General features: G+C 54.6%; 1 protein-coding gene across 2 annotated transcripts; it reads left to right on the forward strand.

The window, feature by feature from the left end:
- Nucleotides 1-9327: 9327 nt before the first annotated feature.
- On the forward strand, nucleotides 9328-12859 carry SPON2 (spondin 2). 2 transcript variants are annotated; one of them, XM_082653937.1, is made up of 6 exons: nucleotides 9336-9507; nucleotides 9932-10157; nucleotides 10520-10743; nucleotides 10822-11013; nucleotides 11115-11286; nucleotides 12448-12859. In XM_082653937.1, the coding sequence occupies exons 2-6, from the start codon at nucleotides 9935-9937 to the stop codon at nucleotides 12630-12632; spliced, it is 996 nt and encodes a 331-aa protein (XP_082510063.1). In that variant the 5' UTR covers nucleotides 9336-9507; nucleotides 9932-9934; the 3' UTR covers nucleotides 12633-12859. The 2 variants fall into 2 exon arrangements, with proteins under 2 accessions (XP_082510064.1, XP_082510063.1); XM_082653938.1 differs by lacking the exon at nucleotides 11115-11286 and having other exon boundaries at nucleotides 9328-9507.
- The last annotated feature ends 8968 nt before the right edge of the window (nucleotides 12860-21827 follow it).

The following is a 21827-nucleotide window of genomic DNA, read 5'->3' on the forward strand; positions in this document are numbered from 1 at the left end:
ACGCTTTGGCCCCTGGGTGCGTGACCCTGTAACTGGTGCGTCCCCGCAGGGACCTGGAAGCTCCCGAGAGCTGCGGCCACAGCAAGACCCAAGGGCAGCTCGTAGCCCCGAATGCCCACAAGCCCTCGGGCCACACGCCTTCTAGAACGGCGCCACTCCCCGTGAGAGGGGGCGTCCGCTGCCTGGCCCGTGACCCGGGGCTGTGGCTCCACGACGCACGAGGGCAGGTCGGGAACGGCCATGCAGCTTCCTCCTGGCTCGTGTGCCCAGGGCACCTGCCCGGGAAGCAGCCACCACGCCGAGAGGAAGCGCGGCGCACGCAGAAGCCACGTGCCGGGGCTCCAGGCCCCGCCAAGGTCCCAGCCCAGCACGAAACCCCTGGCAGTGAGCGCAAGGGCCTCTGGAGGACTTCCAGCCACCCAGTGACACCCAGAGGAGCAGGGACCAGCTGCCCACTGAGCCCTGCCCACGTGCAGGTTTGTGGGCAAAACAGGGCGGTGGTTTCCAGGCACTCGGTCCCCAGCTGGCCGGTTAAGCGCCGGCCGATAACCAGAGCAGACCCCACGCGGGGCCCTAGGGGGCTCCTTCCAGACCCTTCTGAGGCGCGTGGTCCCTGCAGCGCTGGTGGTCTGAGTGCTCACGGGAGCCCCAAAAGGCTTCCTGCCCTGAATCCAAAGCCCCACGGCTGCGTCTTCCAGAACACTCTGCAGGGGCGGTGCAGGCAGTCGGGCCTTCCCCCAGGACCGTTGCTCATGGGTCTATTGGGTTCCTTCTCCTCGGGGTCCACGTATCCACCAACCCCCCCACCCCTGAGATGTCCAGACTCTCGGTTACTCCCGGCGGTACCACTGTGTGAATCTGCCCGTCCAGAACCTCCTTCGCTGAAGGGGCGTTTCCTTCTACACTAAGTCCCCTACATACCGACCTTCAAGTGGTGAACTTTCAGAGATGCGAACGTGTGTTCCCACGTCCAATCACGCAAGCTAGCCATGCGTCTGCATACATTGTCGTGTGTGCAGTCTCTGCCAGTGGTTGTGTTTTGTGCACTTTACTGTACAGAGTACGGTAGTAAAGCATCTTTATTTCAGGGCCAGGATGTCTGGAAGCAAGCGTAAAAGCAGCAGTGATGTAGCTGGTACTGCTGTACTTTTCAAGGTACTGTACCGTAAGGTTAAAAATGTTTTATTTTTCGTTTGTTTTTATGTATTATATGTGTGAAAAGTATAAACCTATTACAGTGCAGTACTATATAGCCGATTGTGTTAGTTGGGTACCTGGGCTAACTTTGCTGGACGTACGAATAAATTGGATTTATGAACACGCTCTTGGAACAGAACTTGTTCGTACGTAGGGAACTTACTATGCTGTATCTTTGAGACAAATTTCCCTGTGTCTTCTTCTCTCTGGAAATACCAGCAGTTTATTGTGAACCCGTGTGCGTGTCTGGTTTCCTCTGTTTTTTCTCCTTTGCATCTCATCTTGAATACCAGGCTCCACTCGGGCTGGCATCTTTGCTCTACCCCTTGACGTATCTGGTGCTGAGGACTGTGCCTGGCACACAGGAGTCACCGATTGTTTTGACTGTCTTTTCTTCTTTTTTTTAAAAAATAAATTTATTTATTTTATTTATTTGTTTTTGGCTACGTTGGGTCTTCGTTGCTGTGCGTGGGCTTTCTCTAGTTGCAGTGAGTGGGGGCTACTCTTCGTTGCCGTGTGCAGGCTTCTCATTGCAGTGGCTTCTCTTGTTGTGCAGCACGGGCTGTAGGCGCACGGGCTTCAGTAGTTGTGGCATGTGGGCTCAGTAGTTGTGGCGCACGGGCTTAGTTGCTCCTCGGCATGTGGGATCTTCCTGGACCAGGGCTCAAACCCGTGTCCCCTGCATTGGCAGGTGGATTCTTAACCACTGTGCCACCAGGGAAGTCCTTGACTGTCTTTTCTTGATGATGGTGTCTTTTGAAGAACAAAGGTTTTTCATTTTGATGAAGCATAATTTATTTTTCCTTTGTTTGTTTGTGCTTCAGGTGTCAAAGCTAAGACATCATTGCTTAAGTCCACGGTCACAAAATTTATACCTAAGATTCCTTTTATAGTTTTATAGTTTTAGTTTTACGTTTGGGTCTTTGATCTGTTTTGACCTAATTTTTGTATACGGTGTGAGGTGGGAACCAAGTTCTCTCTTCTGCATGTGGACGTCCATTTGTCTCGGCACCATCTGTGAAGACACTGTTCTTTCCTCTAGCACATGGTTTTGGCAACCTTGTCAAACAAAGATCAATTGACCATAAATGTGAGGGTTCATTTCTGAACTATCAATAATGTTCCATTGGCTTCTATGTCTATTCTCATGCCAGTGACACACTGTCTTGATTCCTGTAGCTTTGTAATAATTTTTGAAATTGGTAAGTGTGAGTTCTCCCACTTAGTGCCTCTTTTATAAGGTTATTTTGGTTATCTGGGGCCCTATGCAAATCCATATGCGTTTTAAGATCAGCCTTTCCATTTCTGGAGGGGAAAAAAGAGAGGTTGGAATTTTGATAGGGATCGTAATGAATACGTGATGAATTTGGGGAATGTTTCCATCTCAACAATACTAACTCTCCCAATCAACGAATGTGAGATGTCTGTACGTCTTCTTTAATTTCTTCCAACAATGTTCTGTAGTTTTCAGTGTACGACTCTTATACTTCTTTGCTTAAATTGATTCCTAAGGTTTTTATCCTTTTTGATGCTGTTGTGAATGGAATTGTTTTCTTCATTTCACTTTCAGATCATTTCTTGCTAGCGTGTAGAAATACAACTGATTTTTGCGTATTGATCTTATATCTGCAACCTTGCTAAGCTCATTTATTAGCTCCAATATTTTTTGTACGGATTTCTTTTGACTTTGTATACAAAATCATGTCATCCGCAAACAGAGATAGTTTTACTTCTACTTTGTCAACCGGTTGCCTTTTGTTTCATTTTCTTGTCTAATTTTCCTGGCTAGAACCTCCAACACAATGTTGAATAGAAGTAACAAGAGGGGGCAACCTTGTCTTGTTCCTAATTTTAGGGGGAAAGCTTTCCTTTTTCTTTTCTTGCAATGGCTTTACCTAGTTTTGGTATCAGGGTAATACTAGCCTTGTAGAATGAGTTGGGAAGTGTTCCCTCTTCTATTTTTTTGGAAGATTTAGAGAAGGATTGGTGTTAATTCTCCTTTAAATATTTTGTGAAACTCACCGGTGAAGCCATATGGTCCTGGATTTTCTTTATGGTAAGTTATCTTTTATAACTTACCACAATCTCTTTATTATAGATCTATTCAGATTTTCTATTTCTTCTTCCGTCAGCATTGGTAGTTTGTGACTTTCTAGGAATTTATGCATTTCATGTAGGTTATATTGGTGTACTTTTGTTCATAGGATTCTCTTATAATTCTTTTTTATGTCTGTAAGGTCATTAATAATGTCTCCTATTTCACTGCTGATTTTAGTAATTTGAATCTCCTCTTTTTTTTTCTTGGTCTAGCTGGTCAATTTTCTTGATCGTTTCAAAGAACCATCTTTTGTTTTCATCGATTTCTCTCAATTTTTGAAATTCTCCGTTTCATGCATTTCTGCTCTAATATTTATTACTTCCTTCTCCTTGATTCGGAATTAGTTTGCTCTCCTTTTTCTAGTTTCTTTAGGTGGATGGTTAAGTTACTGCTTTGAGACCTTATTTATTTCCTTCTAAGTACTGCTTTGCTTCATCCCATAAGTTTCCATATATTGTGTTTTCATTTTCATTTATCTCAAAAGTATTTTCTAAATTATAATGTGATTTTTTTCTTTGACCCATTGGTTACTAAGGAGTACAAGGTTTAATTTCAATGTATTTTTTAATTTCCCAAATGTCCTCCTGTTACTGATTTTTAATTTCATTCCGTTGTGGTGAGAGAACATATCTTGCCTGATTTCCATCATTTTACGTTTGCTGAGACGTCTTGTCACGTGGTCTGCTCTGGAGATGCTCCGTGCGCTGAAGAGCACGGCTGCTGGGCCGAGTCTACCCTGGGTCTGCAGAGTAGCTCACGTCCTCTGTTTCCTTTTGATCTGCTGTCTTGTTGCTTTATCCGTCATTGAAAACAGGCTGTTGAAAGTCGACAGTCCCCAGTGATTATTGCTGAACTGCCCGTTTCACCCTTCATTTGTCCGGTTTGCTTCACGCGCTGTGGGACTCTATTGTGAGACGCACATGCTTTATAACGGTTACATCTTCCTGACGGATTCGCCTGCCATCATTATCAAACGCCCTTCTCTGTCTCTTGTAACCGTATTTGTCCGGAAGCCTCTTTTGCCTCCTATGGTAGAGTCACTCTCACTTTTGTTTACCGTTTGGTTCATCTGGTTCATCCTTTTATGGGGGGGCTCCGAACCAAGTCAAATACAGACAGCCTTGCAAGCGGGGGTCTTCCAGGAAACCACCGGACAGGTCAAATAATGACAAGTTTCTGGGGACACTCGGCTCCATTCTGATCCCTCCAGTGGCGCTGGGTTGTTGGTTTTCACCATGAATCTGGGCTGTCAATTTTCAACGCTACTACAGAGCTGGAGGGTGGGGCATGGGCCTAGGGCAAATTAAAACACCTAATAGCTTGGAGAGGATGCGGGGAACCTGGAACCCTTGTGCACTGTTAACAGGAATGCGAAATGGTGCAGCAGCTGTGGAAAACAATGTGGCTGTCCCTCAAAACATTAAAAACGGAGCTACCAACTATACTTCAACAAAAAAAAATTTAAAAAAAGAATTTCCATATGATTCAGCAATTCTACTTCTACCCAAAAGACTTGAAAGCAGGGTCCTGAAGAGATATTTGTGCCAGCTTGTTCGGCAGCTAAGATGTGGAGGTGCCCATCGTCAGATGAATGAATAAGCAAAGTGTGGTACATACGTACAGTGGACTATTATTCAGCCTTGAAAAGGAAGCGAATCCTATGAAGGAAGTCAAACACCAACCGGCCACTATGTGACTATTTGCATCAAGCATAACAAGAGGCAAAAATAACTGATAAAGTTGGAAATTAGGACAGTGCTCACTTTGGGGGTGGTAGTGACTGGAAGGTAACAGAAGAGGGGGTTTCACGTGTTCTTAAATTTCTACTCCTTGATCCAATTACTGATTACATGAATGCCTTCCATTTCTGAGAATCCACTGGGCTACAGTCAAGGAAAAATATAATTTTCTTTATGTCCGTTACACTTTGTAAACATTGACTTACAAGAAAAAAAAATTACGGGGACATCAAAAGACACCTGCTACAACATGGACGAACCCAAGAATATTATGCTGAGTAAATAAGCCAGATAGAAAAGGACACACACTGTATGACTGCACTCAGATCATGTCCCTAGAGTCGTCAAAACGACAGAGACGAAAAGTAGCGTGAGGGTTTCCGGGGCTGAGAGGAGGGGCCGGGGAGCCATTGCTGGAAAGGGACAGAGTTTCAGATTCAGAAGATGCAAAGTTCTGTGGACGGAGGGTGGTGACGGCGGCACAACGATGCGAATGTGCTTAATGCCACTGAGCTGTCACTGAAAAATGGTTGAGATGGGAAAAAACAAAAGCCTCACAGCTGCTCTTACCAAGATTCAGCTAGTTTTCTTGATTGAAAAACAGAAAACAAAAAACAGCTCTCCAAGGACTGCTGCAAGCTTCTGGTTAATTTCCAGAGTACAGAAAAAGTCGGTTCTGACCGCTTTTGCCTATTTTCTCCTTGCTGTTACAACGGACAGTGTTTCCAGAGGTCCTCACTCTGCCATTTTTGCTGAGGTCCTGGCATCTTAACTGGGATGGAGACACAGCAAATTCTGCTGCACAGACAGTCCTGTGTTTCTGGAAGCCGGCTGCTGAGCAGAGGAGGGAACGCTCATGTTTACAGCCAGACGGAAGCATATCTCCTCCCAGGCCTGCGGTCGGCGGCCATGGGGGCCTCCTCCGTGCAGGTGAGGCTTGGCGAGAGCCCCGGCTCCCCTGGCCCTTCTGCAAGCCAGGCTTGCTCGCAGGGGTGACACCCACAGAGGCCGAGCCAGCGGCGAGGCCCCCACTGGGCCTCCCTGCACGAGCACGGGGAGCCGGGTGCTGTGGGGGGGCTCAGCTCGCCCAGCACCCATCCTGGTGCCTCCCGGACCCAGGGTTCCCTGACCTGACTCAGGCCCCACCAATCGGATTCCGGGGCCCTGTCAGGAGGGGCTCTCCCTGGGACCTGAGACGGGAAGAGGCCGGCCGGGAAAGAGCTGTCCAGATAGAGGGAGCCGCAGTGCAAAGGCCCTGGGGCACACGGGGAGGAGGTGCTGGGACAGGAGGGTGGGCGGGCAAGGGGCCAGCAGGGTGCTGGGAGGGCTCAGCCTCGGGGATGGGAAGCCCATGTGTGGGCTGTGGCGTCTGGCAGGAACTTGGCCCTCGGTCAACGTCTGGTGAGGGGACAGACCAGCAACAAGCGCGTGCCTGTCAGCCGGCCCCTGAGGAGCCAGATTCCACGCCAGGTCTGGGTGCTCCCAAGGAGATGGGCGTCCCCACACCCAGGGCCCCACCTGAAAGAGCCCTTGTTACCCCGGCCTCAAGAGCCCCTTGGCCAGGATACAAATGGAAGGTCCCGCCGGAGCCCAATGCCCTTCAGGCCCCTTGGGTCCTGGGCCGTGGCAGGGCCCCAGCCCGGGGCACGGACATGACCACTGCGTCCCCAGCATCCCGTGTGCCTGGCCCAGCCTCAGCGGCTCACACAGGGACTCCTGCTAACTCCACGCCCCACCGGGGCCAGTTGGGGCGGCCCAGACCCCGCCCCAAGTCCACCACAGGCAACAATCAGCTAGACGACACCTTTGAGAACCGCCAGCCCCTGGGAGGACAGTGTCAGCGGCTCGCCCTGCGCTGTGCACTCATTTGAGCTACAGTGGCCCTGGGGGGGGGGGGTCTGGGGTCAGGGTGCCCGGTGCAGCCATCGGAGTCGTGGGTGGGCGGGGGATGTAGGCAGGCCTGGGAAGCGGGGCTTGGACAGGGCTCTGCCACTGGGGCAAGTGGGGAGGGGCAGCAGTCAGCGAGTGTGGAGTCTGCAGAGGCCTGGCCACAGCACAGCCCTGAGCCTCAGTCCCCTGAAGCCACCTCGGGGTGACTGACCATAGACTGACTTACGGGAGGGGACCCTGGCCTCAGTGTCGGCCAAAGAACCATGCAGTCGCCGAAGAACAGAATTCCACCCACAGATGCACCCAGGTCCCCAGCCCCACAGCCTTGGGGAGCAGGGCTTCTGTCCGTTGGGGTCACTCCCGTGTGCCCGGCGCTGAGACCCGGGAGGTGCCGGACATGCGTTTGCAAAGGGATGACTTTACCCGGCGGGGGGCACCTGTGTGCAGAGGAGCCTGCCGTCAAGTGCTGCTCAGATGCCGCCTCACCTGGTGCCTGTGACGGACGGGGCACCGCATCCTGGCTGGTGGAGGAGCCCGGGGCTCAGAGTGTAAGCTGACCCTGACTGGCCAGGCTGCCCCGCCGGAGACCCAGCCCAGGCCAAGGGGCCACAGGCCGCCGGTTCCCAAGGCTCCGTCTGCATCCCTCTCTGAGCAGGGCACCCCGTGCCCCGCTGCGTCCCAAGGACTCCTCAGGCATGCTCTCAGGGTCACTCCAACACCAAAGCAAGTACCTCCCTGTTCACCCTCCCCCAGGCCCCTCCCAGGGGAGCCCTGAGCAAACAGAAGGGCCAGCCTTCAGTCCTCACTGGCCGCACGTCGAGGTGGGGCCCCGGGAGGGCAGAGCTGTGGGTGTCAGGCGTAGGACGGGAGCCTCCTGTAAAATGGGGCGAGCCCTGAGGCCCCCGCGGCCACTGGACGGCAGGCCAGGGCTGCGCAAGCACGTCCTCGCTTCCTGGCACGAAACGGCCCAGGCCCACCTCCCACTTTCTCTCCTCAAACCCGGATCAGCCACTTCTCCAAGGACACGGTGTGAGCAAAGACACCCCTGCCTGTTCTGCTGGCGCTCGCGAGGGTGTGGGGACGTCCCCAGAGGCCACGTGGCACATCCACGTGTGACGAGCCTTCCGAGCTCCAGCTGCGTCCCTGCACGGCTGGCCTTTCTGCGCGGATGCCAACTAGCATGACACGCACCTCGGAGCGACTGCGGGGTGGCGGTGACCGTCCCACGTCTCCCAGGAAGCCAGACAGAAAAAGATCTGCACTCCCCGCTTTTTTCACAAAGGTTTTCTTTTTGAAAAAGAGTTGTTTTTCATAAAGCATTGCTATTTATGTTAATGTGCAGTAGGTTTAGTTTTGTTATTTCTAAGTGAATTGATAAGTATTCCAAGCATTTCCATTAGGATCTCAAACACGGTGAGATCGATGGATGTCACCCACACAAACAGAAGCTCCTTGTGGGTCTCAGTGACTGTTCAGAGTGTAAGGGGTCCCGAGATCAAAGTGTTTGAGAACCACTGCGTTGGGCTCTGCCGGGAGCCTGAGGACCCGCAGTCTGAACGCGGTGCTCACAGCCGCTTCCCGGCGGTTGTGTTGTTTACTTGAAATACGGTTAGGTCATTTGTTTTTGTTTGCGTTCTATTCTTGTGGGTTCTGTTTATTTTTCTCTCTCTTTTTTGGAATGTGTAAAACATTAACGCGGTTTCAAAACTCCGAATGCTTCCTTTTAAGCTTTAAAGCTCCCTGGGCGGTTCTTACAAGCCAGACCACCCCACTGTCCTTGTCCTTCCCGGCTCCCAGGCCCCGTGATGAGGGTTCTGGAAATGTTCTCCTGACAGGGAGCAGAGATAAGAATCCGCTGGCATCTTCTTCCGTATGCCAGGCATCCTTGGAGCTCTTCCCCATGCAGGGAAGTTGGGGGGCCCGGGGTCACCTCCTGGCCCTTGGGGAAGGCGGCCTCATGGCTTCGACTCCCCTCGGGGGGACGGTCCAGATGCCCTGGCCACGGCGTGGACAGCGTGGCTCCCCCATGCAGCTCTGCACGCGGGAAGAAGGCAGCTGTGTCCGCTGAACCCAGGACCCCTGCTTCCCCGCCCGCCCCCAGCACTCGGACAGACGGACAGATGTCAGGCCTGACTGTGGCCCCCACGTCCCAACCTGCCCTGCGGGCAGTGCACGCTGGCGGCCCTGGCCCAGTTCTCTTCCCAGCTGCTGGCTTTGGCACCCCCTCCGGGGAGACACCAGGGAGGGCCTGATGGGAAAGGAGAGAACTGGGGGGAGAGGGGGGGCGGGAGGAAAAGACAAAGGAAGGGGTGCGGCGAGTGGCCGGCGCCCAAGGGAGGAGTGACCTCAGCGCTGAAGCAGCATCTGCTCGCGTCAGAGCAGGCGGGCGGCCAGGCCAGCTCCAGCACTGAGGTCCCTTTCTCTCCCTCTCCCCGCGTCCTATCTGCCGCTCCTCTCCGGCGGCCACAGTGGCGGACCTGGGGCCTCATTGGCCGGCTGGGTGCCGCGTCTGCAGCATAAATTGGAGCTCTGGGCTCTTGCTGGGACGTTCGGCTGCCCACAGCCTCCAGTCGCTCTTGCTGGGTGAGTACTGCGTGCGCTGGCCCCAGCCCCGCAGCCGCACTGGCCTCCTGGCGCTGCCCCCGCCCAGAAACCCGCAGCACCCCAAGAGGGGCAGCACCCCAAGAGGGAGGCCCATCTAGTCCGGGGCACGGCGACCCTCCTGGTTCCCGGGGTTCCCTCAGACGGCAGCGCCAGAGGTGTTTCCCCCAGGAAAGCCGCAGGGCGCTGAGCTGGCTGTGAGCTCCGTGCCAGGTGTAACCGGCCAGGCACCTTGGGTTCCTGTAACCCAACACGGCTTGGCTTTCCAGCCACGGGGTGAGGCCCAGCTGGAGCCTGGAGAGGGAACGTGGAGGGAGGTGCCCGGCGTCCTCGGGGACCTGTAACCAGGGGCCGTGCGCAGGGCATCGGGGACCAGCGGTGCAGCATGTGGCCCCCCTTCTCGTAGGTGATGGGAACCCCGAGTCCGGCTGCCCCCTGGGGCGGAGCCCTCTGGGCCCTCCTCCTGGCCACACTTGGCTGCTCGGCCGGCCAGCCGCTGGGGGGAGAGTCCATGTGCACGGCCCAGCCCCTGGCCAAGTACAGCATCACCTTCACGGGCAAGTGGAGCCAGGCATCCTTCCCCAAGCAGTACCCGCTGTTCCGCCCACCCGCGCAGTGGTCATCCCTGCTGGGTGAGTGCAGTCCCTGCCGTCCCGTGCCCGGCGGGCCTGGCGGTGACCCCCACTGCTCGGGAGGGTACGGTCATCTGACCGTGGCCCCGCACTTCACAGCGTGGAGGGGACCTCACCCAATTCACTTCAGTGCAGGAGGTCCTGGCTGAGTGCCTACTGTGTGCCAGCAGCAGTGTCCTGGGCTTCGGGGACGTGGCGGGGCAGGGTGGCCTGGGTCATGGGAAGGGCCGGCCGGCTGCCCGTCCTACCCGCGAGGCGCCGGGCAGTGTGAGGCCACCTGCGGGACATCCCGCCCGGCCCCACGAGGGGCGGGACGGTGCCCAGGGGTGATGCTTACACGGGTGGGTGGTGGTGGTGCGCAGGGGCAGTGCACAGCCCCGACTACAGCCTGTGGAGGAAGGGCCAGTATGTGAGCAATGGGCTGAGGGACTTCGCGGAGCGCAGCGAGGCCTGGGCACTGATGCGGGAGATGGAAGCTGCCGGGGAGAAGCTGCAGAGCGTGCATGGCGTGTTCTCAGCCCCAGCCGTGCCCAGCGGCACCGGGCAGACGTCCGCGGAGTTTGAGGCCCACTCCAGGCACTCGCTCGTGAGTGGGGCGGCGTGGACGGTGGGCGGGCGGGCAGGAGGGGGGCGCGGGGGCTGCCGCTGAGCCCTCGGCCCCCAGGTGTCCTTCGTGGTCCGCATCGTCCCCAGCCCCGACTGGTTCGTGGGCATCGACAGCCTGGACCTGTGTGACGGGGGCCGCTGGAGGGAGCAGGTGGTGGTGGACCTCCACCCTTACGATGCCGGGACCGACAGCGGCTTCACCTTCTCATCCCCCAAGTTCGCGACCGTCCCGCAGGACACGGTGACCGAGGTGAGGGGATGGCAGCTCTCTGGGCGGCGCTCCCCGGGAGGACAGTGAGGGGGCGGGGCTGGCCCTTCCTGACCCATCTCCGGGCCGGGCCCCTCCTGCAGATCACGGCCTCCTCTCCCAGCCACCCCGCGAACTCCTTCTACTACCCGCGGCTTAAGTCTTTGCCTCCCATCGCTACGGTGACCCTGGCGCGGCTCCCGCACAGCCCCAGGGCCTTCCCGCCCGCCCCGGCCTTCGGGGGCGGGGGCAACGAGGTCGCCGACAGCCTGCCAGGTGAGCCCAGCTCCCACCCCTCCGTAGCGCCCACGGCCACCCCCCAGCCCCGCTTCACATGCGTGCTCCTGGGTTGCAGGCGCTCGGGCTGGCGGGCAGCCGCGACGTTCACCACTGGCTGCGCCGGAGCAGGAGCAGCACTTGGGTTTGGGGGTCAGTCGGGACTTGCTCGGACATCACCTGGTCCTGAGCTCCCGCTCCAGCTCTTACCTCTCACCCTAAATAACCCTCGAAGGCCAGTGCCCGCCCCAGGGGGAACGCCTGTGAAGTGACACCCGCTGCTTTCACAGGGGCAGCCCCGCCCCCGCGTGCGCCCCGCCCCCAGGGCCCTGGGTCCAGGGCTCAGCCCTGCGCCGCCGGCCCGCCCCACGCAGAGCACCCGTCGCCAGGCCACAGAGCTGGGTTGCGTGGCCGCGTGGAGTGTGAGGACGGGTCAAACCGGGAGAGGCTGCCGGTGCTCAGAGGGCGGGGCAGCGCCGCCGGGGCTGCGTGAACCCGCGTCTCCGAGCGGCTTCAAAAGCAGGATGGGAGCATTTGGTTGGGACGCTGGTTCTGAGAGATTTGGGATTTGGTTCATTCGACTCCAAACTGAAGAGTTAACTCGTGCCCAGCATTTTCAACTGAAAGCCTTTCACACTTCCACAGCCCAGAGTGAGTCGGAGAGGCCCCAGGCCCTGCCCGGTGTCCCCGCTGACCCCTGTGTGCCCTCCTGGCAGCGGGTCGGTGGGGGCGGTGCCGCCCGCGGGGGAGGGGCGAGCGGTGCGCAGGTGCCGGGCGAGCGAGGGGGGCCGCGGCCCCAGTGTGGCCAGCCTCCCGAAGGGTCCGCACCTGGAACAGCAGCGCAGCGGTGGAGACCCTGCCGGTCTGTGCCCACGTCAGAGAACGTTTCACGACAGGATCTCCGCTCTCCCCCAGCCCCACGCCCCGCACCCCGGAGAGCGGGGATCCAGCCGGCATCGGGCTCTCAGGGCGGAAACCTTCACCCAGTCGCTCGGGGGTGGCTTTTCGGGGGGTGTGCTTGGTGGCGTCGCCCTGGAGGTGGCTGGAAAGCGCAATGATAAAATCAGGAGTTTCCCGGCCAAGTTCGGAGGCGGTGTCGGGCGAGGACCCCCTTCCTCTCCCGCAGCCCCGCCTCGCTCACCGTCCTCCTTGCGCCCCCAGCTCCGGAGACGCCGCTGGACTGCGAGGTGTCGCTGTGGTCGTCCTGGGGGCTGTGCGCAGGCCCGTGCGGGCGGCCCGGGGCCAAGAGCAGGACGCGCTACGTCCGTGCGCGACCCGCCAACCACGGGGCGCCCTGCCCGGGGCTGGAGGAGGAGGCCCCGTGCGTCCCCGACAACTGCGTCTGACGCCGGGGCCTCCGAGCCCCCTGAGCCCCGCCGCCGGCGACCTCCGCGCAGAGACTGGCACCTGGCCCGGCGGCCGCGCTGCACGAGAGGCACACCCCGGCCGTGAAATACCTCAGACCTGGTCGCCAGGCAGCCGCCCGGGGCCGCCGGGTCGCCGGCGCGAGACCAACACCTGCCTCCTCGCGTTCCCATCCCAGCTCTTGAATAAAGACCAGCAGGAGACCTGACACCCGGTGCTGTGGTCTGTGTGTCCTGGGCAGGCACCGGGTGAAGGCGGGGCCGGCAGATGGGCCACCAGACTTCCCTGATGAGCAGGTGTCACCCTGCGGGGAGGAGCCAGTGGACCACCACGCGCACACACACGCGGCGCGCACACACACGGCACATGGGGAACTCAGAGGACCAGCATTACCGCCCCCCCCCGGGCCTCTGACCATCGAGGCCCCTGGCCTCGCAGGGGGGGCCCTGAGGCCTCACTCCCGACCTGCCCTAGCCCTTGTCTGAGGTCGGGGTTCACGACCTCGTCCTGCTGGTGTGGATCCCGGCTGGTCCCTCAGGGGACTGCCTGCTCCCTTGACGCCCCCAGACCACTCTTTCTCCTGCTTGGCCTCCTTAGACGCAGAGCCCTCGGCCGCCCACCGCCCAGCGCCACGCCCTCTGCCCTCCTCAGCCTGCTCCGGCCGGTTCTCGGCTCTCGGGCCCTTTCTCTCCCTCGTGGAGATCCACTCGCCCACCCTCTCCATTCCCTTAGGGTCACCTGTCCACCTGAAGGTTGCTCTGGGCGGCCCCCCGGGCTCCCCACGGCCTCGGTCCTCGCTCGAGTCAGCACAGGTGACCCTCCGTGTCCCGTCCAAGCGGCTTCCTCAGGCCCTCCCCCGAGCTCCGCGCACCTGCCGCGGGGTCTCCGTCACCAGTCTCCCCTCTGTGCCCCTTGTCCCTCTGCCCCAGCAGACGTGCTCCCCCTTCCACCCAAGGACACGGTTCTCTTGGGCCCGCCCCCGCCGGCTTGCAGACACGCCTGGAAAGGGCTCTCGCGTTTCCCACCAGCGCCTACCCGTCCTCGCAGCCGCCCCCCTCTCCCTGCCGTCCAGGGCCCTGTCTGCCCATCCCTGCACCTGGGGGCCCGTGACTTTGCTCCTGTTCCTTGCCCCGCATGTGCCCTTGACCCCCAGGCTCCCGCCCCAACCCCCCACTGGCCTGTCTCCTCTGATGGCGCCCCTCTCCTCCCTGACACCCCTCCCCACGAGCTCGACCTCGGACCCCCCCAACTCATCCTCTCCACAACAGATTTCTATCCCCCACGGTCATCTTGACCCTTGACCTCAGGGAGGAAGGAGTGGAAGCAGTCGCTCCCAGTCAGGGGTTGGAAGCCCAGCGGAGCCCTGCTCGACAGACGGCACGGGTGCTAGGAGGGGGCTCGTGTGCCCGAGGTTCCCAGCAGACGCGCTCCATGCACTTACGGGCACAGTGCTCCCCAGTGGGGGTGCCAGCCCGCACCCCACCAGGCGCCGCACCCACATCCCGCATCCCTGGCTCCCTGCACGTCACTGGAGCGCCACCCTGTCCAGATCCCTGGGAGTCCAGGGGCACAGACGTTCCTGCCCCGCAGGCACCCAGCAAGCGGCCCTGGGGTGCAGGGCAGGGGCAGCGGGACTTCAAGTGATTGAGAAGCCTGATTTGCTTCATGTATTTGGCAGGAGCCCTGACACTGAGTACCAGACAGAGGAGCTGGCTGGTTTGGCAGAGGGCGGCCACTGCTGAGCAGTGGCGCAGCAGCCAGACTCCACCCTGAACAGCCCCTCTGACCTCTGAACCCTCTGCCTGGTGTCTGAGGCGCTCGCAGCGGCAGCCCCAGCATGGGAGCCAGCGCACAGCCGGCCCTGCGAGAGCACAGCCTCCGGCACGGGGCTCTGCACGGAGAACACGATTCCCGAACGCACCCCGACGCTCGCCGGGCTTGCGGTCTGAGACCACAGCAAAGGTCTGAAAACCCCACCTAACATCCCGAGGCACTGAGAAGAAATAAGCATAGGCGCCCCCTGCAGGCCGCACTGCGGACTCGGACTCAGAATCCACACCTTGACGCGCACTCAACTCAAACCCCCCGAACACGGGAAAGCGGCGCCCCTCACCTGGAGGAGACACCAAGCTCCAAAATCAGACCACAAAGCCATTGACCTCGGGATGATCCCGTGTGAGACGCAGCCATTGACCTTGGGATGATCCCGTGTGAGACGCGGCCATTGACCTTGGGATGATCCCATGTGAGACGCGGTGAAGCGGGCTGACTGTGTCATCCACACCTGGGCTCAAAACTCAAGGGTACCACTGAACCGAGCATGTAACGCAATTACAGATTGAACCCTGAATCAATGGGCTAAACGCTCTGGTCAAATGAGAGACTGTAGGCTGGACTCACAAAGCACGCGCCATTTACAGGACAGGGGCCACCCTGTGAGAACACTGAAAGGCTGGGGAAAGATAGTGGGGGGCACCCCTGGGACACCCATGTCCACCCCCCTCCTTCTGGAGCACAGGCTTGGGTGGGGCCAGAACATCTACTGCCCGCGTGGGAGCGCGAGTCAACATGGAGGCGCCTGTGCAGAAGGCTCGGCCGGCACCCGGAGGACAGCACCCTGGACAGTGCCCAGGGCTTAGAGCGGATCGGAAACGAGTTTGGCGTGTTCAGGAACGAGACTTGAAGGAAGCACATGCTGAAAGTAAACTGTAAAGGAATCCTGCACTAGGTGACGCTCAGGCTCTGACGAAGAGGGGCTGGGGCGCTGCTGCCGCTGGTGCTGGTGATGTGGGTGTGGGGTTGGCGCTGCTGGTGCCGGTGCTGGTGGTGATGTGGGTGTGGGGCTGGCGGTGCCGCTGGTGCTGGTGATGTGGGTGTGGGGCTGGCGGTGCCGCTGGTGCTGGTGATGTGGGTGTGGGGCTGGCGGTGCCGCTGGTGCTGGTGGTGATGTGGGTGTGGGGTTGGCGCTGCTGGTGCCGGTGCTGGTGGTGATGTGGGTGTGGGGTTGGCGCTGCTGCCACTGGTGCTGGTGATGTGGGTGTGGGGTTGGCGCTGCTGGTGCCGGTGCTGGTGGTGATGTGGGTGTGGGGCTGGCGGTGCCGCTGGTGCTGGATGGTGTTGGTACTGGTGGTGGTGGCGGAGGTGATGTTGATGGTGGTAGTGGTGGTGGTGATGCAGGTGGTGGTGCTGTTGGTACAAGACGCTCTTTCAGGAAGGTGGTTGGGGACACCCTCCTGACAGGCCCCTCCAAGCAGAGCTCTGAAGGAGGGAGGGAAAGCCTTGCAGAGATATGGCAGTGAGTGTCCGGGCAGAGGAACAGCGAGAGGCAGAGGACACAGCCAGGGGGCCTGTGTGGCCAGCACAGAGGGCAGGGGTAGCCCGGCAGGAGGCCGGGGCAGACAGGCTGTGAGCTTCTGCTCCTGAAGAGGTGAAGAGTGGATGGGGCGTCACAGGAGGGCTTTGGGTAGAGAAATCACTCATCAGTGCGCATTCTAAATGGCTGTCTGGTCATTTTGAGAGCAGAGTGTAGGGGGGCAAAGGCAGAAAAAGAGAGAGGTAGGGGCCACTGCACTAACCCAGAGAAGAGGGAGGTTTGGGCCACAAGGATATGGTGGAAGGGGTTGGAAGTTAATGAATTCCAGGCTTACTTTGATGTAAAGGCAGGAACGGTACTCACAGACTGGAGGCTAACGGTACGTCCCCCAGCCGGCTGCGTCGGCCCAGCCCACCTCAGAGCACTAAGTTCAGCAGGGTCCTGGCTTGAATGGGTCGGCCCGGGTAGGGGGGACCAGCGCGGACAGGCTCCCTCCTGAGGGAGTGCACCACATGTCAAATAGATGAGGGACACCGGGCCAAGCAAAGTGATCCCAGCATCTATGCTAATGCCTGAAGGCCCCGCACATGGGCTAGAAAGGCGTCTGCTGGGATTTCAGGGGGCTGCTGGCTGGGCCAGACAGCCAGCAGCCCTCTGTGTGGGTGGCCGGACACAGAGCCAGCCCATTGCAAAGGAGGCAGAAGTGGTGAGAATGTCCACTGCTGGAGAAGGCAGGGGAGATCATGAAAGCAAGCAGGTCACGGGGATGGGGTGAGCAGTGGGTGGCACTGGGGGGACGGAGGCAGAGGGTAGGACACTGAGGAGTGACAAGAGGGGGCTTCCTGGCAGAGATGGTGGGCTGCAAACCCTATTCCCACCCAAACCCCACTGTTTAGATGGCATAACCCAGATGCCTGCCTGGGGTGCTAGGTCTGCTCGTACACCCTGAGGAGGCTTCTTCCACCACCACTGCACGACTAGACCCCACACTCTGGATGGAAACGCCACTTGAGACGCTGCCCTTTTCCTAAGAGATAGGGGAGAACTGTCACCTCCTCGTCCACTTCTACAAATAAGCAAACAAAAAACTGAACGGGGCCTGGAGCAAAGAGGAGCTGGGGTTAAGCCACATAAGTAAGCGCGTGAGCTGCGGGGTGAGGGCTGAGCTGGGGCTGAGCTTAGGTCAGCGGCAGGACGGGGAAGACGACCAGTCTTCTGCACCAAGTTCAGCCCTCAAGGTCAGCAGCAGCCCCTTGCGTAAGGGAAGAGCAGAAAGTAATCTCTCTGTAGAAAGCTTTCCCAGCTCCCACCCATCAAAACCAAGCAGTGAGTGCCACACAGAAATCACCAATTAAACAAGTCACTAAAATTGAAGGTCAGCAGAAAAAGACCCAAGATCACAGGTAATGAAATTGTCAGAAATAAAATATAGAACAATGGCAACAAAAAATGACCAATAACACGGGATAATTAGAAACAAACAGATAAATCTGGAAAGGAAAAACTGCAGAATGACAAGTCCTCAGTCAGTTGAAGAGCTGAGCTAGGCGTAGCTGGAGAAAGAATTAGTGAACTGGAAGATATATGACCCAGAATGCAGCACACAGAGACAAAGAGATGGAAATATTCAAAAAGATATGGGATATAAAGTTATAAAATGTTTTAAGTTAAACACTCTGAAGGATATAATAGGGATAATGGAGAAGAGATAATATTTAAAGAAAAAACAGTACAAAAGTTACAGAACTGGCTAAAATAAAAAACACCTTTTAGACCACATGCTTTCGTATTTAAGAACCAGTGTTATTCTGTCCAACGGACACAGGAACCAAGAGACAGGGAAGATGGCAGAGTAGGAGGCACCTGTGAGGTGAGACTCCGTCTCCCACCTGGACAGCAACTGCAGGGGAAGAACCCTCTGATGTAACCGTCTGGGAACTCTGGAGTCTGCTGATGGCTTCCAGGGGAAGCCTTGGATGGTAAACCGCAGTTCATTTTGGTCAGTTTCAGCTCTTGGTACCATAGAAGCTACCCACCCCACCTCCCCCAGACAGGAGGCCCGAGGCCAGGAGGCCATGCACCTGTTTCTGGAGCAGCCTGCCCACAGCCTGCAGGAACTGGTGGGGCAAAAAAGACCCTGTACAGATATTGGGGGCCTCTGCTCTGATCACTCATTGCTGCTTCTGATCACAGAGGTGCAGATGAACAGGCCATTGTTGTTGCACTTCCCCCATTATTGCAAGACCCTCTCCCTCCAGCTTAAGTGACTTCCAGGGGACTTAAAAGGGTTGGCAACCTTCCCCACCCCTTCATTTTTTACTTTTTCTCCCTTTTAGGAACCAAACATTAAAGACAGGGACATTCAAAAACAACTGCAAACGCAGGGAAAATTATTGATGGAAACTGACCATGCACGCCCAGAAATGACCTGAGAAGACCTTAGGTTTACACCTTAGGCTGGTCCTCAGCACAGAGACAGCCTACAACTACGAACAACAGTAATAACACCAAACAGCAAACTCTGGGGAAGGGGGAGAATCTGATTTCCAGAATTACCACATTATGAGATCCGACTGTCCAGTGTGCAACAAAAAAGAACGATCACAAGGCCCACAAATAAACAGGAAAGGTACGGCCTACACACCTACACAGAGGAAAACATAAATCAACAGAAACTGCTCCTGAGAAGAGATCTAACGGCAAACACGCTGGACAAAGGCTTTAAAACAACTGCCTTAAAGGTGCTCAAAGAAGTAAAGGAAGATATGGGGAAAATCAAGAAAACAATGTGAAAACAAAACGGAAATACCAGTAAAGAGATGGAAGACCCATAAAGAAACCAAACAGAAATTCTGGAGCTGAAAAGCATAATAACTGAAATTTAAAATCCACCAGAGGGATTCAAAGGCAGACTTTGGCAGGTGGAAGAATCAGTAAACTTAAAGCTAAGACGATGGAAATTATCAAGTTCGAAAAACAGAATGAAAACGATGAAAGAAGAGTGAACAGAGCCTAAGGGATGCGCAGGGCACCATCGTGCAGGGCACCATCGTGCAGGGCAATGTGCATGCTTGGGAGTCGCAGAAGGAGAAGAGGAAGGAAAGGGCAGAGAGAACATCTGCACAAATAACGGCTGGAAACCGCTGGAATCTGATAAAAGACATCAAGACAAAAAGCCCAATGAACTCCAAGTAAAATGAACTCAAAGAGACCCCCACCAATACATATTACAATCGAACTTTCAAAAGACGAAGAATCTTGAGAGCAGCAAGAGAAGCAAACTGTCACATACAAGGGACCCTTAAGACTGTGGGGGCCAGAAGACTAATGTATTAAAAGTGCCAAAAGGAAAAAGAAGCTATCAACCAAGAACCCAGTATCTGGCAAAACTGTCCTTCAAAAGTGAGGGAGAAATGAAGACCTTCCCAGAAAAACAAAAGCTGAGGGGGCTCATGACTACTAGACCTGCCCTGCAAGAAGTATCCTTCAGGTGAAATGAAAGGACATCTAAGCTGCATGGAGAAATAAATACCCCAGTAAAGGTAAATACACGAGCAATTATAAAAGCCGGTGTCGTTATAACAATGGTTTGCAGCTGCAACTTCATTTTCTACACGATTTAAGAGACGAATACGTTTAAAGAAAAAATTGTTAGTGTAAAATCTAGTAATACTACACCTTTGGTTTGTAACAACAAATCTTGTTTTCTACATAATAGAAATAAGAGACTAATGCATTTAAGATAATTATGAGTTTGTGTTTCGGGGCATACAATGCATAAAAGTGTAACTTTGTGGGACTTCCCTGGCAGTCCAGTGGTTAAGACTCTGTGCTTCCACTGCACGGGGCACAGGTTTGATCCCTGGTCAGGGAACTTAGATCCCGCATGCTGCATGGCATGGCCAAAAATGATAATAATAAAAATAAAATTTCAAAATGTAACTTTGTGACATCAGAAACTGAAAGGGATGGGAAGAGTGCTGTGAAGGAGCAGAGTTTCTGGATGTTTTTGAAGTTGCGCTGGCATAAATTCAAATTGAGAGTGTTATAACTTTAGGATTCAAATGTGATCCCTGTGACAACCACAAAGAAAATAGACATAAAGTACACACAAAAAGAAATGAGGAAGGAATGTAAACACTCCTCAACAGAAAAATCAACTAAACACACAGAAAAGACCGTAATGCAGGACATCGGGGCCAAAACAACCCTCTAAGGCTTATAGAAAACAAACAGCAAAGTGACAGTAGTCCCTCCCTATCAGTAGTGACTTTACATTTAAATGAATTAATTTTTCTCATCGACAGACGCAGATTGGCAGAATGGATAAAAACACATGATCCAACTTTATGCTGTCTGCAAGAGACCCACTTTAAATCCAAAGACACAAATAGAGTGAAACTGAAAGGATGGAAAGAGACGACATTCCTTCCTGATTTCCTGCATTACTGTCTTTTCTGTGTGTTTAGTTGATTTTTCTGTAGAGGAGTGTTTACATTCCTTCCCATTTCTTTTTCTGTGTACTTTATATCTATCTTCTTTGTGGTTATCACAGGGATTACATTTAAATCCTAAAGAGAGCAGGGGTGGCTATACTAATATCATATAAAGCAAATTTTAAATCAAAAATAGTTGTAAGAAACTAAGAAGGACATTATACATTAATAAAATTTTCAATACAACAAGGAAATATAGGGACTTCCCTGGTGGTCCAGTGGTTAAAACTCTGTGCTTCCACTGAAGGGGGAGTGGGTTCGATCCCTGCTCAGGGAACTTAGATCCCGCATGCCATGCGGTGCAGCCAAAAAATCTTTTTTTAAAAAAAAAGAATAAAAAAAGGAAAATATAATTATAAACATTTACACACTTAATGACAGAATATCAAAATATATGAAGAAAAAACTGACAAAATTGAAGGGAGAAATAGACAGTTTTACAATAATAGTTGGAGACCTCAATACCCCACTCACAATAATGGATAGAACCACCAGACAGAAGATAAGTAAGGAAACAGAGGACTTAACCAACACCATAAACCAACTAGATCTAACAGACATGCACAGAACACTCTACCCAATGACAACAGTATACACAGTCTTCTCAAGCGCACATGGGACACTTTACAGAATAGATCATATGTTAGGCCACATATTAAGTCTCAATGGATTTTAAAAGGTGATATCATATCAAATGTCTTCTCCAACCACAACAGGATGAAGTTAGAAATCAACAGCAGAAGTAAAACTGGAACATTCACAACTTTGTGGAAATTAAACAACACACTCTTAAACCAATGGATTAAAGAGGAAATCACAAGGAAATTAGAAAATACTTAGAAAGGAATGAAAACAAAAACACAGCATACCAAAACGCATGGGATGCAGTGAAAATAGTGCTGGGGGGTGGGGGTGGGGGTTATAGCTATAAACACATTAAAAAACAGGAAAGAGCTCAAGTAATCAATCTACCTTTACAATCTAAGGAACTAGAAGAAGAAGAAAAAACTACACCCAAAGCTAGCAGAAGGAAGGAAATAATAAAGATTAGAGATAAACAAAATACAGAATAGAAAAACAACAGAGAAAAGTCAATGAAACCAAAAGCTTGCTCTTTGAAAATACCAAAAAAATTGACAAACCTTTATCTATATGGACTAAGAAAAGAAGAGAGAAGACTCAACTTACTAAATCAGAAATGAAAGTAGGAACATTAAAATCAATACTACAGAATAAAAAGGATTACAAGAATACTATGAATAACCGTACACCAATAAATTAGATAATTTAGCTGAAATGGACAAATTCCTGGAAATACAAAACCTACCAGGACTGGATCATAGAGAAATAGAAAATCTGAATAAAAC

Source organism: Grampus griseus (genome assembly GCF_964374135.1).
Source record: "Grampus griseus genome assembly, chromosome: 4".
NCBI lineage: Eukaryota > Metazoa > Chordata > Mammalia > Artiodactyla > Delphinidae > Grampus > Grampus griseus.